Here is a 23,665-nt window from a genome sequence, read left to right on the forward strand (position 1 = left end):
TTTTACTGGATGAAAGTTTTACTGAACTCTTCCAAGTGGTCACCAGTGCGGCCATGCTGCCCCCTACAGCAGAGCTAGAGCAGCTCCAAGGCCCCTCACTTGCAAACGGACACTGGGCTTCCCTGGAAGCGTCCGCAGCGGCTGCCAGCGCCTGTGCACACCGACTCCTGAGGCAGTGACGGCTACCGAGGGTCACTGCTCAGACCCACGGGAAGGCCAGCCTCAAAGGACAAGACCGCAATCAAGTTAAAAGTAACATCATAAATAAGTTACCGAAACACAGGTTAAAAGTGGGGAGAGGGGAGGGAAGGTGGGAAATGGGATTACTTTTATTAATTTTTCCTTAAGATTGGAATTCCTAAAATGGGTGTATTGTTGGTATTTCAAGAAAACAGTCCAAGATGTAGTCTCTGAGCTTGTACAGAACACTCTGAGGTTGGGCAACAAGAGGTAGCCTCTGCTCTCCTCAGAGTCTGGGGAGGAGGGGCTGGTACTTTCCAGACACAGGGTCTGAGCTGGACCCTCCTCAGGGGCACAGGCCTCCCCCTTCTACACAGGGACACGGCGAGGACTGGGCCTCGTCTGCCACGTGCTCCGAGGGCCCTGGGACAGACTTGCTTCGCAGGGTGGGGAGCTCTGGCCAGAGCAAGCCATGTGTGTGCCACGTGCTGCCACATGACTACCTGAGGGATGAAACTGCATCGTGACACGGGGACGAGACAACATGACACCACAGAAGTGATTCCTTGAAGAACGTAAAGAGAAAGAAACCTCTAAATTACAAACAGAAACCAAAACCTCTCTTGTGAATAGCAATAGTATTAAGAAATTGAATTTCCCAGAATCTGGACACTGGCAAAAATCAAATCAGGAAAAGCAAGCACGGAGGGGTTTTTCCCTCTTCCCCACGGGATGTCTCGTGACCTGCCGACTCCTCCGACCTCTGCAACCTGGGCTACTTTTCCAGACACGACACAAATTCCCTCGCTCGGTTCTACTGAGGAGCAAGGTGACCTGAAAGTGCGGGCGCACTTCCCAGCAGAGACCTGCTGGTGGCGCCGCCGGTCAGATTCCTATTCCCCCGCTTTTGTCCAATGATTTGTAAAATAACCCAGAAAAATGAAAAGCTGGTTGGTACTGAACATAAAGTAGTAAAGTTTTTGCTCATTAAGTTACTTAAAATTAATTTCTCTTCTCAAAGTGCTTCAAAAACAAATTAAATCTGACTCTTTTTTAACTGATAATATAGTCAAAAACTCTTTATGATATTTTTTTCATACATAAACTAACATAAGCCAAGAACTCCCACTGAGGCAGTGCTTAAAACTATATATTTATAATTTCCTATTTTATTGGCATGGATTTATTCCTAAACTTAAAAACCTTCCTGGGTAAGTTCTTTTCAATTTTCTTATGACAAAAATTTCTCACAACACACAAATATTTACAACATATATACAACTGTTTTCAGTTCTTTACATTGAATTTCAAAGACAAAAACATTTTTATAAGGTTACCACAGAACAAAAGCTGTGACTCATGTTTTTTATTTCATAAACTATTATAAGTTAAAGTGAATAGAATTTTTAATATTCCTTGTAGCATTTTACAAGTGCAACAGAAAACTTGAAGACCCACATGAAGAGAGCTGTAGTTCATCAGATCAATGTCGCTTGTTGTCATCACACTGTTCACAGCAAATTTTTGAAAAAATAAGCACCAATCATTCTTGCAAAGAACAATTTTATCTAAAAGTATTGAAAAGTGTTAAATACAAGGTCTTTAATTTACATGACAAGCAATAAATACGCCGTATCCAAACTCATCCTGCACACCGCTACCCTCGTACATACAATGTACTGAGAAGTTGGCTGTCACACAGGGAATTGTACTTTTTTTTTTAAAGAAAACTAATTTGACTCCCAACCAATGGTCTGCTACTGAACCGAGGCCACACCACAGTACACCTGGGCCAGCAAGCAGGGTGGTACTGACGAAACTCCCAGAGGGGGGATATCTAAGCAAATAAATCAAAAAGCCAAAGGTCATTGCTGGTGATATTAGCATATACTAGAAAAACCTTAATATGCTGCTACTATGATTTGTTTTAAATTATTGTTTAGTCATATATTAAAGAGCCAGATGATGCTCTTAAAAGTTAAAAAAAAAATTGTGTCGAGCCACATTATTGTGTTCAACGTCCTGTGTGGAAAGTTGCCTACACTGTACAGTCCTGCTTGAGCCTTTATTTTACACCAGGGCTTTCCTCTATCTCAGAATTGCACGTAAGAAGGCTATTTAAAAAGTACAATACAAATCTGCACAAATCATACTTCGGAAGAGCCAGTACGCTGCACACGGTCTACGTATTATGCTGACAGGGGAGAGAAGAGAGAAGTGCTGCTGCTAACATGTTTCAGTTGAGGAATAATTGACTGGAATTTTTTTTTTTAATTTCTTTTAAAGTAGTTTTATCCCAGGTCACACGAAGACCCAGAGCTTATGCGTTAAGCCTCAAAGACTGATCTTCTCTTCTCCTGGAAGAAATGTCAATATCTATGGAGTCTTTCCCAACTATGAGCCTCAATCGCTTGGCCGGAGGAAGGGGAATAAAGTCATCTTCAAAGTCATCATCATAGTCCTCCTCCTCCTCATCGCCCTCGGAGGAGGAGGAATCGTCTGTGCTCTCCTCCTCGTACTGGCTGTAGTCGTCCACCTCCATTCGCGACTCCAGGAGTGAGAGGGGGTCGCTGCAGCACACCCCGTTCTCGCGCCGCCCCTCCTCGTCCCGCTTCAGCTGGATCTTGAGCTTGGTAGCGCTGCTGCCAGGTCCTGAGTTAAATCCGTTATTGAGCTTTGCTACGTAGAGATTGTTATCGTTTTCATGGTCTTTACTCAATTTGATGCTTATTTTAGAAGAATTCATGCCATCATTCTCGGGGTCGTTCGCCTTGCTGCTGCTATCGTGACGCCGACGGAGAGTCAATTTGGGAATCCCCGAGTTATTTTCTAGGATCAGCTGTGCGTCATACCTCGTGATTCGCCTCTTCTTTTTACTTTTTGCAGTTCTGAAGCCGTCTTTTGTTTTGAAGCTATCTGATGTCACCACGGAGCCACCGGCAGGGGAAGGGGCCCAGCCTACGTAGCTCCCGGGCCCCGCCTCCGCGCCGCCGCCGAGTTTGCCCTGGTCCGGGAGGGGGAGGGGCGCCAACGCATCTGGCCCTGCGCCGGTCATTCCTGGGGGATCGTGCGCTGCACCGGAGTCCTCTGCTTTAGCTAGCTGCTTCACAAGCTTTCCTTGTCGTGACTTCTTTTTTGCCATGCTGTTGTCATTCTTCGGGCACTTTGCTTCCCCCTTGTGTGCCGTGTCCTGAGCCAGGTCTTCTTCCTTGGCCGCAGGGGTCGGCTGCTCCCTGCAGTCTTCGCCAGGCTCGGTTATGCTATTCTCATAGCCATCCGATGTATTTGGTTCAAGCTTGATGTCAGAGGTCTCCTTCGAGTTCGTTCTCGTCCTCACAGACCGCCTGGTCGTGTACGTGCCGGAAGCGCTGTCCCCGGGCGCGGAGGGACACGGCACCCGTCCGGAGCTCTGTTTGTGCTCTCTCGCCGCGTGTCTCGTTAAGCACCCACCGGCCGCTGTGGCTTGTACTGGTCCCTCAGCCTCCACATCTTTTTTGATGGGCAGATTTTTGTACAGAACTACTTTAGGCTCTTTAAGGACTAGGTTTCCCATCTCGAGTTTTCTCGAAGCAGTCTTCTGCTCCAGCCGCTTGCAATGATTTCTTAACTTCACCTTAGGAAGTAAAGGCTTGGCAGGCTTTTTCAGTTTCTTTGGTACCCTGGAATTATTTATGTGAGTTAGCTTAGATGAGGTAGAGTTGGAAGCTGGAATTCGTGACATAGATTGCCTCGTTAATGTTCTGCTCTTGCTGGTCTTTTTCATACCAACTGAAGATTTCCGGCTAGAAGCTGCAAAGTTAAAAAGAAAAAAAAAACTACGATGAAAAACAGCCTTGGTAAGTAACAGAAAACAGTGCCCCACACGAGTCTCTCAGCGATGTCACGTTCAAATCATATGGTACAAACAGGGGAGGCAGCCACAGGCGCCGGCCGCCCTGCTTTCCCCTGCTAGCCAGTGCCTGCCCCTAGCCTACAGAGCAGCTGTGCGCTTCTGAGCGGGTTGAGAGAGCTCTCCGTACCAGGTACCTAGATTTCCTGCTGCGCTCTCCATAATCTATCGTGACACCGGTCCAAACCAAGTATTTCTGACTTAGTATTTTACCACATAAAAGATTTGAAGTAAAGCTAAGGAGAAAAAATCCCAAGTTTTCTTTTTCCTTTCACAAAGTCTTAAAATAATCATTTTTAAGTAGGCGTCTAATATCTAATGACTCATTAATCCTAGGTATATTATTTTGACTAGCAATATACAACAGAAATATATTGCAAGTGGGCTCAAAGAGACAAACTCTATCCCAAACGTTTTAAACAAAAGGTCCCAGGAACCACACATCGTATTCTCAACGATCACCCCCAAAGAACTGCCCTAAGTCGTTCCCTGTGGCACCAGGAGGACCAGCAGAACTCACGAGGCCCGCCCCTCCCATGACTGCCTGCTGCCCACAACCTCAATGAAAGAGGGAAGAAGTACACTGCTGGGAGCACTCTCTGACAAGGGGCTCCAGCGTCCTTCCGCGGATGAGGACAGGAAGATGGCGATGACTGCCTGGGAAAACCACGAGGACTACGGTGAAGGCTGACAGGCTTTATGACAGGCTTTGGACGTTGACTCGGGTTTAAGCAGCTCCCCAAAGTGGGCCTCTGGCCTTGCCCTGGACTCTCTGCCACCTCTTCATCTTCCTCTGCAATTACATTTGGATCCATATATAACAGCATTTTATGTGAGTCAACTTCTCAATTATACTGCTCACAAAAATGAGGGAGTATTTCAAAACGAATGCGAAGCGGTATCTCCTAATTTTTGTGAGGAGTGTAGTTTCCCACATTCCCTGTCTGGAAAACTCTTTCCCATAAAAAAACACCTCTTTTAAATCATTCGCTAGGGAAGCTGAAATGACCAAACTAATAACCACCATCTCTAACCAGAAAATAAAAAAGAACAATGAATGTGGGAAAGCCCAGCACACTGCCTGACAAAGACTGTTGCTTACTACATACATGCCTGAGGATTATCAGGGCAACTGCTGTTCCTTCTGCATGGATAAGAAAGTCACCAGTAGTTAGTTTTTATTGTGAGCAAGAATGAGTAACAAACGTTTCAAAAGCATCACAACCACCTAGAAGGCTCTGTGCTCAAGACTGGCTCATAAATGGCGCTGAGGTATCCAAATCAGCAGAATTCCCAATGAAGTCCATGGACTGAACTGAGAACATGCTGATCTGGGTCGGCTGTTACCAAGCAGGCCACTATTTTTGGAATAGTGAAGTTTGGGTGCCACTCCATTTGAGAACTGAAATTATACAGAACTTGCTAGAAATTATTTTTAAAATATAAGGTTATTCGAGACATTTTTTTTTTGCTAAAGAATTTCTGCCTACGAGGCTCCCTTCCGGGCGGACCTAGTGACGGGCCTATGGCTGTGAGTGCACACCCGCGTTCTGTGTTCAGCTTTCCTGGAGGTGGCTATGGTGGTGCTCTGCTCAGCCTGTTACTCTTCCAGGGCCGCTCTAGGACCAAGCTTAGGGGTTCTCAACCTTGTTTCCCCTTCTCCCACCCCACCCTCACTTCACACCCACCATCTCTGGTCCAGCCTGCCCCTCACAGCACGTGAGCCTTGGCAAGTCTCTCCGACCACCTCCAGGTCACGCAACCCAGCAAACACTTTCAGCCCTTACCTTTTCTTGCAGAACGTGACCTTGCTCACGGCTCATTTTCTGGGAAAGCCCTCTCCCCTGGGATGTTCACGAGAGTACTCTCCCTCCATCTGCCCAAGGCCTCATTCCTCAGCCTCTGTGGTCCCATGTCCCTGGGAAACCACAATCTCTGCGTGATAAGCACCCACCCATGGCTACTACCATCGATCTGCTGGTAGTCCCCAAACTACCTTCTCCAGCCGGACTCTCTCCTACATTTCAGACCCATATCACCAAACAACCCCTGGCACTGGGACCTCCCTCCAAGGCTGTCTCATAAGCCCCTTAATAAACATGCTTCAGTGGAACTCACCATCAAGTCTCATGGCTGCTTCTCCTTCTCCTTCTAAGTTCTCCATTTTGGTCAATAATAACACCACTGTCCGCCCAGCTTCCCGAGCAGAGACCGGAAGGTCATTCTTGATGCTTGCTTTCCCTAACGGCCTCACCCAGTCAACTGCCCCATCCTGTGGAGTGCGCGCCTGTGGTGTGGCCGGAGCTGTCCACCTCTCTCCATTGCCAGTGCCACAACCTCCTGCCTGAATGAGGGCAACAGCGTCCACCCTTTCTCGTCTCTCTTACTGCCCACCCAACACCCTGCTCCCCACCATGCAGTCTGACTGCACTTCCTAGCACGCTATGCCACTTCTGGGCTTTAAACCTTTCGCTAACATAATGCCCTAAGAATGAAGCCCCAAACCTTCAATTACGCTCACATCCTTTCTTCCCACCTTCTAGTCCAGAAAGGATAAACCTTACGTATTCAAGTCACTCATCCCTGTATATTTTTTTAAACAATAAAATTCCTGCCCTGGCCAGCTAGCTCAGTGATAGAACATCGGCTCAGTGTGTGGAAGTCCCAGGTTCGATTCTCGGCCTGGGCACACAGGAGAAGCGCCCATCTGCTTCTCCACCCCTCCCCCTCTCCTTTCTCTCTCTCTCTCTCTCTCTTCCCCTCCCGCAGCCAAGGCTCCATTGGAGCAAAGTTGGGCCAGGCGCCGAGGATGGCTCCATGGCCTCTGCCTCAGGTGCTAGAACGGCTCCAGCTGCAACAGAGCAACGGCCCAGATGGGCAGAGCATCAGCCCCTGGTGGGCATGCCGGGTGGATCCCGGTCGGGCGCATGCGGGAATCTGTCTATCTGACTGCCTCCCCACTTCTCACTTCGGAAAATCCAGAAACAACAAAAAATAAATTTCCCTCTGCTTTAAATACGCTTTGCTTGGTCAACCTCCCATCCCTCCTTTAAGACTCAGCGTAGGACACACTTCCCAGGAAGCCAGTCATGACTGTCTACGTAGGACAGGCTACCCCTCCTGTATATCCCACGACACCCGAGAGCCCCTGACTTGGGCATGTATTTTAACCCACTAGAGCAGTGATAGTCAACCTGGTCCCTACTGACCACTAGTGGGCGTTCCAGCTTTCACGGTGGGTAGTAGTAGAGCAACCAAAATATAAATAAAACAATAGATTTAACTATAGTAAATTGTTTTATAAAGATTTATTCTGCCAAACTTAGCAAAAATCAACATAAAGTACTTGGTAAGTGATAATTATTATATGCTTTAACTTGCTGTAACTCTGCTTTATAAATTTTATAAAGTAAAGTTACTTCCCTACATTATAAATCACCATTACTATGGAACCAGTGGGCAGTTAGAAAATTTTACTACTAACAGAGATACAAAAGTAGGCGGTAGGTATAAAAAGGTTGACTACCCCTGCATTAGAGGAATCTCATTTCCTGGCGATTCCGGCTCTCGGCTCTCCCTGCTACACCCCTTTCCTATGGAATCACGCCAGCTGACAGCTGTGACCTGCCCACAACGCACCTGGCGTCTGTCCTGACCAGCACGAAGTAGACTGATTCTACGGATTCTTCCCACCCGGTTTTCCACTCAGGTTCATGTATTTTTAGTGTATTTTCATTTCATCTAAAAAGCACTATCTCATCAAAAGTCCAGGCCAGGGGTGTGCTTATCAAGTCAAAAGTGGGGGAAAAAAAAGACATAGGCAAGCTGAACAAGAGAAGTGTGAGGAACGGGAACGTGACTGAGACGAGGAGCAAGTGCCGAGGGTTCGCACCATCCTTGCGCGCCTCAAAAGTATCAGCAACAGGAGGGCCAAGGAAGAAGACAGTGGCCACAGTGGTGACTCGTAAAGGTCTAACAAGAGACTAAGGATTCTGACTTAAGTGCAGCAAGGCATGCCTGCGGCTGCCTGGCATCAGCACCAACACCACGTGTGACTCTTCTCTGGTGGCTAGGACAGATCTCAAATGCATAAACCTACACAATAATTTCAGGTGTAGATACAAATTCCTAGTACAGTGGTACCTTAAGATACAAACAGGCCAACATACAAATATTTTAAGATACAAGCTGCGACTCGGTCCATATTTTTGTTCGAGATCTGAGTGAAACTCCGATACGAGGCGTGATTCGGGAAGCTGCTGCTAGTTGGTGCGTTGGCACACGGGCCCAGTATTGGCAGTTTGATATACGAGTTGACTGACTTATGAGCTCGGTTACAGAATGAATTAAATTCGTATCTCAAGGTACCACTGTAATTATACCGTAGGTGCTGTGTAAATGGCCAAGTCAGTATGCTCTCAATGCTAATAAGCATTCTTTGAAGTCCAAGCAATTTTATCTATGTGAAAACCGAACTCACATGGACTAATGTGCCTAAGACTGTCCACCTGGTAAGGGGCAGAGACGGGATCTGAACTGAGGTCTATGGTTCACCATCATTGAGTTTTTAAGCTCTGCCTCCATGGTATGCCAGTCCCAAATCATGGATAAAGGAGCCATGGCAGGGGCATCGTGGTCATTTCAAGGTGTCTTCAAAAATCACAAGGCCGCCCTGCGTGGGTAACAAGATCTATGGCTAGACACCAGAGCAGTGCCACGGTACTGAAGTTGCCTGAGCGCCAGGGCCATGTCGACACACTGCACCGGGGAAGCCCTGATGCACATATGGTCAATGGGAACCGAGGTCATACAAGGACCATAGAAACTGAAAGCTTCAGAAATTGGGGATGCCTGACCAGGCAGTGGCTCAGTGGATAGAGCAGGGGTCGGGAACCTATGGCTTATTAGCTAGATGTGGCTCTTTTGATGGCTGCATCTGCTCGCAGACAAATCTTTAATAATAAAAAAATGTTAAAAATATAAACCATTCTCATGTATTACAATCCATTAATTTTCTACCACTCATGTTCATGGTTGTGGGTGGCTGGAGCCAATCACAGCTGTCCTCTGGAACACCACCAAATTTTTATTGGATAATGCATAACGTACACAGGTCGTTGTATGGCTCTCATGGAATTACATTTAAAAATATGTGGCGTGGCCCTGGCCGGTTGGCTCAGCGGTAGAGCGTTGGCCTGGAGGGCAGAAGTCCCGGGTTCGATTCCCGGCCAGGGCACATAGGAGAAGCGCCCATTTGCTTCTCCACCTCCCCCTCCTTCCCCTCTGTCTCTCTCTTCCCCTCCCGCAGCCAAGGCTCCATTGGAGCAAAGATGGCCCGGGCGCTGGGGATGGCTCCTTGGCCTCTGCCCCAGGTGCTAGAGTGGCTCTGGTCGCAGCAGAGCGACGCCCCGGAGGGGCAGAGCATTGCCCCTGGTGGGCGTGCCGGGTGGATCCCGGTCGGGCGCATGCGGGAGTCTGAGTGTTTCTCCCCGTTTCCAGCTTCAGAAAAATACAAAAAAAAAAAAAAAGTTGCATTCCTGGCTCTATCAGCCAAAAAGGTTCCCAACCCCTGGGATAGAGCATTGACCTGGGACGCTGAGGACCCAGGTTTGAAACCCTGAGATCACCAGCTTGAGTGTGGGATCACAGACATGACCCCAAGGTTGCTGGCTTGAGTCTAAATGTCAGTGGTTTGAACCCAAGGTCTCTGGCTTGAGCAAGGAGTCACTGTCTGGGCTGGAGCCCCCGGTCAAGGCACATATGAGAAAGCAATCAATGAACAACTAAGGTACTGCAACTATGAGTTGATGCTTCTCATCTCCCTTCCTGTCTGTCCATCTAAAATAAAAAACTTGAGGAGTCAGCAGATTTCATCTTATGTGACCAACACAGACTGGTGATGGCTGCTTGGAACAGGCTTTTGGGAAGGGCTCGGAAGCAGCCTGTGCAACAAAGCGCACTTGGATCAACAAGTGCTGTCTGTGACAGGTGAGGGTCAAAGGCAGAGAGCCGCAGTCCACGCCCGCTGGGACAGGTGCTCCTGAGCCAAGATAGACATTCCACTGGCCAAGTCTTCCAGGTTCTGCACCAACTTGTGGCATCTGCAGACACATGACGTACGTCACAGCACTGGCGATGGGGGGGTGGCCTGGCCATTGAGGCATGAGACCTAAAAATTCAGAATCTTCCAATACTGGTGTCATTCAGGCTTGCAGACCGGCTCCGACAGCGGTCCCTCTGGACACTAAAGCAGACAGGCAGGTTGTGGCTCTCGAGACACCTTTCAAAAAGGGTGGAAGGAAGAAAAATTTTCTCCCCATTAGACATAAATGTTTCTTTAAAAAGAACACAGATGCTGCTCTAGGAAAGCAGGTCCTGTCAGCTGCTGAGCCCTAGACCAGCTGTGGGTGGACGTGGGCAGCTGTGCTCGGAGAAAGCACTCCAGTACACACACACAGTGATGCCCACTCCCCTGAGAAGGTCTCAGTGAGCTCCAGCTTTGCTCCCAGCTGCAGTTTCAAAAAGTCTTTCTTCCACAAGAGAAGAAGGGCGTGGCTGAGACACAAACACCAGAAAAAACACAGCCTGAAAGAACATAGGGAGAGCGAGAGAGGACTGCAGTACAGAGGGACAAGCCTATCTGGCCTCAGAGAGGACTGGTCTATACCTGAGCTCCTCCTCCAGCCCCGGAATGACTCAGCCATCCTGCAGAAAGGCAGCTGAGTGCAGGAAGCCCCTCACGGCAGCCGCCTGGGGCCATCTGTTCTGCCTCTCTCTCATGCACCTGTCCTATTCTGGAGCTAAGGCATAAGCTCCCCGAGGGAGGGGCCGAGCCTCCCACTTCTTTGTATCTCTTCAACTACTAGCAGGCTTTCAGTAAGTATTTGGTTTATTGATACACATTCCCTGATGGTCACATAGGAGTATACTCAACACCTTTCAAAAAATATTTGTATTCCAATTTTTAAACTAAATGGTATACTGAGTTCAGAAGCTATAAATTAGACAGAAATTTAATGCATAAATGGCCCTCCCCCAAGAACGTCACAGAGCCTGAAGGCAGACAGCACAGTGGCCGTCCCACCTACAGGTTTCACAAGTCTCCAGTTTCGTCAAGGAACCAGACTCAGAAAGCAGACACTGATTATGCTGCATTTATTATTAGAACCAACAGTCAACAGTGAATTGATGGACTAACTGCTCTGCTTTTGTTCACTCTGGACGTTATGAACTGGACTAGGGACATAGGATTGCTTTTACAGCACAGTGGTGACGTCTGGCCTCTGACTCCCAGCGGCAGGTGGTTTCGTGAATTCCCAGCAGTGACCTCTGTCATCATGGGAGACACCCTCCCTCTTCTTGAGGGTTTTTTGCGAGGGAGGGGTTGGGCTGGAAACATGTGAAGATGGAGGAACAGAGCCTAAAAGAACCAGATCTCAGAGGGCACTCAGGCGCTAAGAAGGACCTGTGAGCATTCAGTGCTAGGGCAGGCACACTTTGGGGACCACCAAGTCCAAACTTTTGAACTTGATTCCTGTTGGAGACAAGTCAGACCAAGAAGCCCCTCCTTCAGTGGGACTCGAGAGACCAGTGTTACCCAAGTGATAATCAGTAGCAATCAGAATGGTTCCAGGACTTCAAGGCTCCACAAAAGGATGTGTTTTCTTGTTCATTTAGGCTTTCTTCTCTTTCTTTTCTCTTTATTCTTCCTTTTCGTTTTTTCCAATTCCATTAGGTCTTGCCCCTCACCCCCACCAGCACAACTTGTATCTTAAAGCTTACTTCTTTCTCCTTGACATCTTGCTACTTTCAGTAGTGGCCAATATGTCACAGTAGAATGGCATTTAAAATGCTCCTTTATCATAATGTGAGTCTGGCAACTGGTGTTTTAGTGAACTGGGTCAGTTCATTTTGAAAGAGGCAAGGAAGTAGTAAACAGGAAGCTATAACTCCCAAGTCCACCATCAGCCCTAACAGACTGGCGAGGCCCGGGCACCAGGTGCACGGGGTCCACCATTATACTGACACTAACACACTGAAAATGCTTCTTTCAAACATACACATGACAACCCCAGAACAGATGATGAATTTAATAACCAGGTACCAAGTAGTAAAGAAAAAAAGCAGACAAATCAGTACACACTTCAACTGGAGGTGGGACCGACAGCTGTTGTGGGCAAACTGATTCTAAAACCTTGAAATGCTGCCGAAGCAGGAATCCCGAGCTCCTCTTGATATTTAAATTTAAAAGATCAAAGCGACTGAAGCACACGTTAGAGAACAAATTGTGTGAAAACACTTAAAAAAAAAAAAGATACTCTTAGCAAACCTCCCTTACTTACTTGCATTGTTTTTTTCCTGAGTGGTGTCTGCATCAGTGTTAGAGCTGACAGATTGACTGTCTGAGTTTTTGCTGCTGTCACCTAACTTTTTAAGCCTATTTAAACGTTTATCTGTTTCTCTGAGTCCGTATTTGCTATTGATAACAGGAGCAGGCGCAGGCAGTCCCACTCTGGATTTAAAAGCACCAGTTCCCCGTCTGAAAGAGAAAATAGCACACGTCAAACAAACGGCAGGCTCACTGACCGCCGGCTTGGCTACGCAGGGCGCGGGCTGCATCGGGCGCCAGGCGCCAGGGGGGATGCGGCCGCAGACACCACTGCCAGTCGCCAAGTCCAGGACTCGCCAGAGAGATTCAATGTGTACATAACATTCACAAAAAAGTCTGAACTTAAAATAACAAAGCAAACTGGTACAACTACTGTCAACTGTTAACTGTCCAGGAGAAACTATTGGAGTCTGTAGTTTTTCATGTGTAGATAACAAATACCTTTTTAATTTTTCAATTTTAAAACTGGTTGGTGTAACAGGTCTAAACTGAGGCTTAAATGACCCACCTGTTAATTATTCTGTACAATTTAACACTACATTACTGAATATTGAGAATTGAGAAATTAAAAAGGAAACCAGAGAATTTCCATAAATTAAGTCCTTATTTAGGTAGAACTTAATGTTAGATACAAACAAATCCTAACTGAAATTCCGTAAAAGAAGGCTAAGGCTATATATATAAGGAAAAATCTTTCGGAATAAAAACTGTTAAGTAATTCCTTTAAAGTTATTAAAATAAACACAAATGACTATAACTTAAGTTAGTAAAATGTTAAAAAATCATTAAAAGATAGACTTTTAGCAATAGGTCAGAGATTTCTAATCTGCTTCACCTAGATGTATTATATAAATCCTTCTGAAGTGAGGGCACTTAAAAAGAGCGGTCCTAAACTTCCGAAATGAATCTTGGTATGCAAACCTTTACCTCATTCAGTACATAAAGGAAAATTTCTACTTGGCTCTATTGAAGAGTAAGGAGATAATCCATTAACGAGGTTAAAATAAAGCGCCACCTACTGCATGTAAGAAGTGAGAACTCCCTTTGGCTGAAACGCCTCTGACTTGCTCTTTACTGGCTCAAGTGTGTTGAGGAAAAGCCAGCAGCGGAGGCTTCTGACCTCGTGGCGAAACCGTGGTGCTCCTGCACATGAAAGCCACCATGCCCACTCCAGTCCCAGATGACTGACACGTGAGGATCTTCCCCCCAGGGAATCAGTGTGCCTCCTTGGCTAAGGGTCAGTGACAGCTGTTTCCCCTTCCCACCTCTCACCTCCTCACGCCAGGGAGCACAGACCCAATAACACAGGGACTACACCTGGTCAGTGAGCAGGCATTCCTGCTTTGCTCACCTTCGCAGAATGGACCAGGGATTCTCTTTCGATTAACACTTTTGTAAAAACAACAAAAAATTGATTGCGGGACTCCCTCAATTCTTTTTTGAAAAGGTACATTAGAAATCACTGAGGCTGGCAACCACTTAATGTATTCAGAATGTAAATCCATAAGTCCCAATCACCATTTCATTTCACATGGATAATGATAGTAATAGATTATTTTCAGATATTCCATGTCATTTTACCATTACACGAACATTTCTGGTTCATGTCTAGAAAGATGGGGCACACTTAAAGTATGCTTAAACACAAAATAAACAATTGTGGTGAAATTCTTTTATTTTTGGAAAATTGGAGGGGTTTATGTTTGTTTAGTAAAACTCTACTATTCACCTGCTTCTCTACTACCCTCACTTCTCCTTTTTAACTTACGGAATACACGCTCACGGTGCTGCAGCACACCGGCAGCCCCAGGATATAAACTCCCATCCAGCAGACGCTGCTGGGGGTGGCTGATGGAGTACCCCTGCAGCCAGGACGGGGGTGGGGTGGGCGGGGGTACCCACGCCCAACCTGCCAGCGTGCCTGCCTGCACCCCTGCACCAGGTCCCCACACCCAGCTACACTGTAGGGCTTCCCCGCAGACAAAGCCAGCAGGACAAGCTGGTTCACTCAACCAGCTTTATCACCATATGTCACAGAGAAATCACCTGGAATTGAGCATGTGTTTCATCTATTTATTTACTTTAGATTTCATTTCTTTTTAGAGAAGGTGGGGGGGGGCGTAGAAGCTGGAAGCATCAGATCATTGTACTTACTTCCTGTATGTGCCTGGATTGGGCAAGCCTGGGGTTTCAAAACGGTGACCTCAGCATTCCAGGTGGACGTTTTATCCACTGCGCCACCTCAGGTCAGGCAAGCATGTTTTAAAAGCTGTACTTTCGCCCTGGCCAGTTGGCTCAGCGGTAGAGCGTCGGCCTAGCGTGCGGAGGACCTGGGTTCGATTCCCGGCCAGGGCACATAGGAGAAGCGCCCATTTACTTCTCCACCCCTCCGCCGCGCCTTCCTCTCTGTCTCTCTCTTCCCCTCCCGCAGCCAAGGCTCCATTGGAGCAAAGATGGCCCGGGCGCTGGGGATGGCTCTGTGGCCTCGGCCTCAGGCGCTAGAGTGGCTCTGGTCGCAACATGGCGACGCCCGGGATGGGCAGAGCATCGCCTCCTGGTGGGCAGAGTGTAGCCCCATGGTGGGCGTGCCGGGTGGATCCCGGTCGGGCGCATGCGGGAGTCTGTCTGTCTCTCCCTGTTTCCAGCTTCAGAAAAATAAAAAAAAAAAAAAAAAAAAAGCTGTACTTTCTACATAGAATGAACAGTCCATGACTGACTCAATCACACTGAAATCTCTGGTTTGCCACCATGAACACAGCTGCCACACTGCTCTCAAAAGCAGGCCCTCACTCACCAGTGCACCCGTCCCACATGGGTCTGCCTGCCCGGAGAGCGGATGCGTTAGTTCTGACACATAATGCAAGGTGCCTGACAGGCTGCAGCGACTCATGGCCAAAACCACGTTGTGCCCGTCACCCCATGCCCACACCCACAGTCCACAGTGCACCTCACATTTCACCGGCTGCTCGTGGAAGTGAATATCTGCTTGCTTCAGTCTCCTCGTTTGCGGCCATCTCTGTGTGCAGTGGCCTTGTAACCTCCCTCCTCTCCCGGAGTCTGTCCTTCCCTGCCAGCTCACAGGGCCCTGTGTCAGGATGACGGCAGCTCTCCTTCAGTTTGTCACGTGTCTTTGACCTGACTCTCAGCCCTTCAAAAATTCTCATAGTTGTCACTTCTCATTTTTCAAAATAATTCCACTATTCCAAGGTTGGACGTACACTCTCCTAAATTTTTTTTCTATTTTGCATTTTAGCCTGACCAGGCAGTGGCGCAGTGGATAGAGCATCAGACTGGATGTGGAGGACCCAGGTTTGAAATCCCGAAGTCGCTGGCCTGAGTGCAGGCTCATTTGGTTGAGAAGGGGTCACTCTGTCTGCTGTAGCCTCCCAGTCAAGGCACATATGAGAAAGCAATCAATGAACAACTAAGGTGCCGCTACAAAGAATTGATGCTTCTCATCTCTTTCCCTTCCTGTCTGTCTGTACCACTCTGTCCCTGTCTCTCTCTCGTCACAAACAAAAAACAAAAACAAAAAACAATTTTGCATTTTAGTTTTAAATTTAAATCCTTAATCCATCTGGAATTTGCGTCCAGATACACAACGACTTACAGCCTACTCTTTTAAAAAAAATGTTTTATTTATTTATTTTAGAGAGAAGAGAGAGAGGAGCAGGGAGGAGCAGGAAGCATCAACTCCCATACGTGCCTTGACCAGGCAAGCCTGGGGTTTTGAACTGGTGGTCTCAACATTCCAGATCAACGCTTTATCCACTGTGCCACCACAGGTCAGGCTACAGCCTACTCTTGAACAGCAAGCGGCCTGGGGTGTCGACTACTCTTGCCGCCCTAGCACGTGCCCCAACCGCAGATTGGAAACCCTATACTAGGGGTTGGGAACCTATGGCTCCTGAGCCAGATGTGGCTCTTTTGATGGCTGCATCTGGCTCACAGACAAATCTTTAATAAAAACAATAATGTTAAAAATATAAAACAGGCCTGACCAGGCGGTGGCGCAGTGGATAGAGTGTTGGACTGGGATGCGGAAGGATCGAGGTTCGAGACCCAAGGTCACCAGCTTGAGTGCGGGCTCATCTGGTTTGAGCAAAAAAAAGCTCACCGGCTTGGACCAAGGTTGCTGGCTCCAGCAAGGGGTTTCTCGGTCTGCTGAAGGCCCATGGTCAAGGCACATATGAGAAAGCAATCAATAAACAACTAAGAAGTCGCAACGCGCAACGAGAAACGAGAAACTAATGATTGATGCCTCTCATCTCTCTCCGTTCCTGTCTGTCTGTCCCTGTCTATCTCTGCCTCTGTAAAAAAAAAAAAAAAAAAAAAAAAAAAAAAAAAAAATATATATATATATATATATATATATATATATATATATATATATATATATATATATATATATATATATATATAAAACAGGCCGGTCGGCTCAGCGGTAGAGCGTCGGCCTAGCGTGCGGAGGACCGGGTTCGATTCCCGGCCAGGGCACACAGGAGAAGCGCCCATTTGCTTCTCCACCCCTCTGCCGCACTTTCCCTCTCTGTCTCTCTCTTCCCCTCCCGCAGCCAAGGCTCCATTGGAGCAAAGATGGCCCGGGCGCTGGGGATGGCTCTGTGGCCTCTGCCCCAGGTGCTAGAGTGGCTCTGGTCGCAACATGGCGACGCCCAGGATGGGCAGAGCATCGCCCCCTGGTGGGCAGAGCGTCGCCCCTGGTGGGCGTGCCGGGTGGATCCCGGTCGGGCGCATGCGGGAGTCTGTCTGACTGTCTCTCCCTGTTTCCAGCTTCAGAAAAATGAAAAAAATAAATAAATAAATAAAACATTCTCATGTATTACAATCCATTCATTTCCTACCGCTCATGTTCATGGTTGCGTGTGGCTGGAGCCAATCACAGCTGTCCTTGGGACAACACCAAATTTTTATTGGATAATGCATAATGTACATGGGTCGTTGTATGGCTCTCATGGAATTACATTTAAAAATATGTGGCGTTCATGACTCTCTCAGCCAAAAAGGTTCCCGACTCCTGCCCTACACCAACATCAAACCTGTCTCTATTTCAGGACTCCATTCACATCCTCTTACCTGCTTGTCTACTTCTGGGCTAACATCATCAAGTTTTGATCACAACTGTTTCACAGTAACTTTTTTGTGTGTGTGTGACAGTCAGACAAAGGGACAGAAAGGAAGGGAGAGAGATGAAAACATCAATTCTTCGTTGTGACACCTTAGTTGTTTCATTAATTGTTTTCTCATATGTGCCTTGCGGGGGGGGGGGGGGGGCTATAGCAGACCGAGAAATCCCTTGCTCGAGCCAGCGACCTTGGGCTCAAGCTGGTGAGCCTTGCTCAAACCAGATGAGCCCGCGCTCAAGCTGGCAACCTCGGGGTCTCGAACCTGGGTCTTTCGCGTCCCAGTCCGATGCTCTATCCACTGCACCACTGCCTGGTCAGGCTCACAGTAACTTTTAATATCTGTTAGTTAAGGTAAATCTCCCCTGAGTATACGTTAGAAATTTATATTTTCATCAAACATATTTTCATATAAGCTTTACAATAATTTGGTCCTTCGTTAGATCTAATCTCTCAAATTCTCTAGAGTGAAATTTGCAGCACCACTCATTGGGAACATATAACCATCACTACTGCATCAGGATGGTTACAGCCCAGATCCATGCACCCAACGCATCCTGAACACTTCACCTGTGGTCTCAACGCCGTTGCCAACATTCTGTCCCCTCTCAGTTCTTCACAGAACCAGCCCTCAGTCGCTGCCCCTGGGTGCCCAGCAATGTGTGCATGTGCACTGCCCTCAAGACTGGCACTGTGTTCATCCTGTTCACCGTGTGTGTTAGGCCTAACAAAAGTAGCTACTCAGTTAATAGCTGATGGATAACTGAATGAGTTCCTGGACTAGTCTCATCCTCTCACCTCACTGGTGAGAATTTAAACAATATTTGCAGCTACCCTCTGAATCAAACTGCTCATGTAGCCTGACAACAGCCGGGCCTGCTGCTCCGTACATTAGGACTTTCCACTTAGCAAGGATTTGCATGTTCTATCTCTCGCTCACACTAAGCTCGTGGAGGAGGCAGGATTACCTCCACGTGACCAGTGAGAAACTGAGGCTCAGCACACAGCGCCAACCTGCCTGGGGAACGTGACAGCACGTGCAGCTCTGAGCTCATGAAGAGCTGGTGCAGGGCTGGTCTGGAAGCCGAGTGTGTGGTTACATTTCCAGGGCCTCCTTCAAAGCCTCATTAGCACATCACTCACTCCATTCAATCACTCATTTAGTAAACATTTACCAAGCTCTGTGCTTGGTACTGTTGTAGATGCTGGGGATATAGGGATAAATTAAAAAGATAAAAATCTCTGCCTTCTTGGAGTTTCTATTCTAACAGGAAAATAGCTAGAAACCACAATGCTATTTTATAGCTAATATTTGAGTATTAAGTAGGCTCTGGCCAGTTGGCTTAGCAGTAGAGCATCAGCCAGGCGTGTGGAAGTCCTGGGTTCGATTCCCAGTCAGGGCACACAGGAGAAGCGCCCATGTGCTTCTCTACCCTTCCTCCTCTCCTTACTCTCTTTCTCTTTCCCTCCCGCAGCCAAGGCTCCACCGGAGCAAAGTTGGCCTGAATGCTGAGGATGGCTCCATGGCCTCTGCCTTAGGCACTAGAATGGCTTTGGCTGCAATGGAGCAACACCCCAGATGGGCAGAGCATCGCCCCCTGGTGGGCATGCCCGGTGGGGCACATGGGGAAGTCTGTCTCTCTGACTCCCTGCTTCTCATTTCAGAAAAACATAAGAACAAAATAAATATTTGAGTATTAACTGTGTGCTGGTCTACATATTTTATGTGAACTAATTTACTCCTTATAGAAACCCTATAAAAGAACTTCCTAGTGTTACCTCCATTTTACAGATGGGTAACCCAAGGTACCAAAGCAGCTAAGTTGCCAGGACCTCGTAGCTCCTGACACGGAGAATCACATGGCTCCACCTCAGGGTGTCTCACCCAGGTCGCAGGCACCCCGTTAACTGCCACACTGTGCTGTCTCTATACAATGATTTTAAAACTTTTATTCAACCATCATCAAACTACTTCATGGATTAAGTAGTGCTTTTGTGGACTGGTCTAACAGTCAACCAATGCTCATACCATTTTTATATAGAAAAAGATAAGTCTTATCCTCCCTCCCCAACGCAGGGGGAAACTTGTGGCTGCCCAGAAAGAAAGAGATGGGGCTTCTGGGAGCAAGCCGTGTAGCACATGCAGCTGGTTGGGGTGGGGCTTTCAGGGGACGGACTCCCAGGGGGCAGAGCAGTGCTCCCAGGGGCCTCTGCTCACGCACCAGAGCAACACAAGGTGGAAAGAAGCAGGGCTCTGAAGTCGGGCCGACCCGGCTCAGTACTAAGCTGCAGGTGCAACGGGGGTACACTACTTCTCTCTCACAGGGTGGCTGCGAGGACCGAATGAGTCCAGACCAGCAGTGTCCAGGACACTGCATAGCACGTGATACGGCTCGGTCCGCTCCGCAGCGGGGGGTGTGGGAGGCTTTGTGCCGCACTTCCTGACAGGCCGGGGGGCCACCTCTGCACAGGGTCACTCCACCGAGTCACATGAGCAGCAGGGCTGCTAAGGCAGGGTTGGGGGAGTCCCACAAGGACCCCAGAATCTTGATAGGTCACACAAAAAAGCACCACAGTAAGTGGAACTTAGGAGTTATGAAGAGTACGTGCATCAAAACAAGAACTCCAGGCGACACAGACTGATGCTACACAAGACTAATTCAGGCTTTTACATGACTGTCAGCGATGACCATCACCTGCCATCTTTGGGGCAACCCCGCCCTGGCCACATGCGTGTCTGTGCGTGTGTAAGGTATTTCCATTCTCTCCTCAAGCACATTTGAATTCCGATCCATTCATAAGAATAATAGCTGGTAATAAGACTTTAAAAGGTCAGGTGCCACTGCCCCACAAGTTACATCGTCTGCGCACGTGGCACTGAGCGCGATGCTCCAGAATGAGACTATCCCTGCATTTCAGTGACGAGGAGGTCACCTGACTCAGTGCCCATGGCCAGCAGGTGGTGAAAAGAATGGAAAAGCTGAATGTCTTACTTAATTCTTTACCTTTCACAAGTGTAACACTCGCAGAACTCATTATTTTCTCCAAAAAACCCATCTCCATAGTAACAAGAAATTTCTTCTCCAGGTTCGATATCTCTCAGAGCCTTCACACATGCAGTATCTCGACCCGTTGACACAAACTGAAATAAAATCAACTCATTAAGAAACTCATACTTAAAGCAGAAACTAAATGTTGAAATATAAAAATGTCTCTGCTTACCTTACAGTTAGGTCTGCAATCTGAAAAATGTCCAAAAGATAAAGTCAATTAACTGTAGATAAGATCTGAAACACGAATAATTACAGAAATCTGAAATAAGCTTTCCATCTCATTTTACAACTTCTGAAAGAAGTTTACGTCTCAAGTTAGACTACAGAAAGATTTATTCTAGAACTTTGTGGGGGGGATCACATTCCTAACCCCCCTTTATTGGAAGATACGGGCCTCGGCCAGCTTGGGACGCCGCCCACATGCCCCCCCCCCCCAAACCACGCTTACCGTGGTTTATAAAGGCGGCGGGGCCGAGCCAGAGCTGAGCGCAGTTTTTCCGAGTGGAGTACATGACACTGAAGTCGTTTTCTCCGTGTCTGAGTAGCACGTTCTCCTCAATTTCTGAAAGTTCGGCAATACAACCCACCAGTAATTCTATTTTGTCATTTCGTTTCCTATTTAAAATATGTGATGTTAAAAATTACTAGTAATTATAAATAATAAGGCTTCTTTTAATAAAATAAGCCTGTCCAATAAATACCAAGCCTTGTGAAGACCTCACTCTGCGTCTGGAGCTGACTCCCTTGGATGCCCACCCAGAATTGCCGCGGCCCTTGTCACGGCTGCCTGGCAGCTGTGGTGTCCTTCCCCAAGGCCAGCAAGTGTCCAGCTGTGTCCAATCCCTCCTCCAGGACAGGGGATGTGCTACCTATCCATGTCTCTGAACACCCTGCCGCAGCCAGCACGCCGTTCTGCAAACAGACAGGACTCGGCCCCCCACTGCCGTTTCAGCTTGCTGACAGAAGGAGACACAGGCGGCACGGAGAAGAGCCATGGGGCCCAAGAATCAGGCACTGCCCTCGGGAGCGGCACCCCACAAACCGGTGTCAAGCACAGACCTTCAAATTTTCTAATAGCCGCTCAGAAAAAGTCAAAAGAAAAACACGTGAAGTTACTTTTAGTAATGTATTTTAACCCAATACACCCCAATACTACTTAGGCAGGTAATCAGTTTAAGAAATATTAATAAAAATATAATTTACTATAAACTCTGGTGTGTTTACCCCAGTACAGCACTTCTCAGTTCAGACCAGCCACACTTCTTGGGCTCAAGAGCACACGTGGCCGTGGCTGCAACGAACAGTGCGGCTCTAGAACCTGCCATCCCAAACCTCAGCTCGTCAGCAGCACAGGAGCTGTGGGGCGAGGCGCTGGGCACTGCTTCCCAAGACAAACCAGGGACACTCACGTACACACACTCTGCCCACTCCATTTTCAGGCACCTGACCCTAAAATGTTGCTACAAAAATATACTAGCATGGTAGAGGAGAGGGGACCCATGTTTTTTGGGGTTTTTTTTGAAGAAAAGGCACTTGAGGTAAGAAGATAATGGTCTCTCTCTCTCTCTCTCTCTCTCTCTTTCTCTCTGTGTGGCCACTGGCCCTCCTAATGGGGCGCAGCCCAACTTTTATGTGAGCCGGCACACGTGTATTTGTTTAAGCAGGCAATGTGCTAGAAACTTTCCACCTGTCAACTTCCTGGGATCATGAAGGCTGCATCCCCAACCTTTCTTCTAGACCAGTCAAGGACTGACTCTGGAAGCCAGGTGGACCACACTTGGCCTCCCTAACCTCCCAACCAATCCAGCACTGAGCAGGCACCCAGACTCAATCAAAGGAAAACAAAAAGCACTCAGGCTTAGAGAAAGAGTCTGGTTCACCTCGGACTTCTAATCCCAAACAACACAGATGGAAACGCAGAACAGTCAGCAGACACTGGTGGCGGGGCCCCCCACGGCCCCTGCCCCGGCTCCTCCAGGCCGAGCTCTGGGCTCAGCCCTCTGCGTGACTTCCTCAGCACTCCAACAGTGGTTGAAGAGAGAATTTTAAGTAAAGCGAGCTGATGGGTTTAGACTAGCATAATAGTTACCACTCTTTTGTCGCAACAATCTTGGCCCCGTTCTGCTCTGATGAGTAGCGATTGCAGGGCAGGATCTCAAACCCGCTGTCGGTCGCAAACATTCGCAAGTAGATGAACACCTGAAACAAAAGAAAGATGACACTAACTGTATATTAAGTTGTCTATCCTGCTAAACTTTCTTAGAATTAGAAAAGCAAATCACCAACAACATGAGAACATTAAAGATCATAAAGTAGCAAACTTTGTTGGTATTTTAAAATTTCCCGTCTTTGAGCACCTAATGGCATGGCTATGTCACTCTAACCGTTAACACAAACTTCACTTACATGGGACAAAATTTGCTCTTTGGATAGTCATACAAATGATCTTACATGTTAGAAGACTTTCATATGATTAGTTTTACAAAAAATTGATTTAAAGTTTCCTCTTATCCAAAGATAAATATTATTTATCTTATAAATAAACCTACATGTTCCTTGAATAATTTCTCCTGCATTTTGTTCTTGTTGAGAAAATAGTGCCGTGCCCATTCTCCTGATGTCAAACATTTGAAGGCTTTCTCCAAGTGCTCATCTTTCTTAAAACGTTCAATTACTTCTTTTAGTTCTTCTTGCCTTCCTTTAATAGGCCGAAATCTGGGGGGGAAAAAAATCAGGACAATTACTTTAGTTATCTGCCATCATCCTTGGGCCACTGTTAAGAGATCTTGAGAAAGAGATTAATAACCTAAAAACCGCCAGACCGAACAAAAGAGAACCATCAATGACTTTGATAACACTGGGGAACAAAATTTTTGTTGCATCCACAAAAACACTTGTTTTTACCTAATTCGAGTGTGCTGATCTCAAATCTGACATTAGTTTTTCTCTGTAAGCTACAGTTTTTTTATAAGTCAAGATTTTAGGTTTTCATCTTATTATAAAATTTTCAACA

At 47.3% G+C, this 23,665-nt stretch overlaps 1 protein-coding gene across 6 annotated transcripts in view; it reads right to left on the reverse strand.

Annotated features, from left to right (window-relative positions):
• Positions 1-907: 907 nt before the first annotated feature.
• KMT5B (lysine methyltransferase 5B) overlaps positions 908-23,665 on the reverse strand; it is a 63,183-nt gene continuing 40,425 nt past the window's right edge. For all 6 annotated transcript variants that reach the window (XM_066252246.1, XM_066252249.1, XM_066252251.1 and 3 more), the window contains 7 exons: positions 23,202-23,367; positions 22,742-22,851; positions 21,101-21,267; positions 20,822-20,841; positions 20,605-20,741; positions 12,412-12,608; positions 908-3,969 (listed from right to left, as the gene is read on the reverse strand). In XM_066252246.1, coding sequence (XP_066108343.1) covers positions 2,501-3,969; positions 12,412-12,608; positions 20,605-20,741; positions 20,822-20,841; positions 21,101-21,267; positions 22,742-22,851; positions 23,202-23,367 — 2,266 coding nt within the window. In that variant the 3' untranslated portion in view covers positions 908-2,500. The remainder of the gene's footprint in view (positions 3,970-12,411; positions 12,609-20,604; positions 20,742-20,821; positions 20,842-21,100; positions 21,268-22,741; positions 22,852-23,201; positions 23,368-23,665) is intronic.

The sequence above is a fragment of the Saccopteryx bilineata genome, chromosome 1 (genome assembly GCF_036850765.1).
Source record: "Saccopteryx bilineata isolate mSacBil1 chromosome 1, mSacBil1_pri_phased_curated, whole genome shotgun sequence".
Lineage (NCBI taxonomy): Eukaryota > Metazoa > Chordata > Mammalia > Chiroptera > Emballonuridae > Saccopteryx > Saccopteryx bilineata.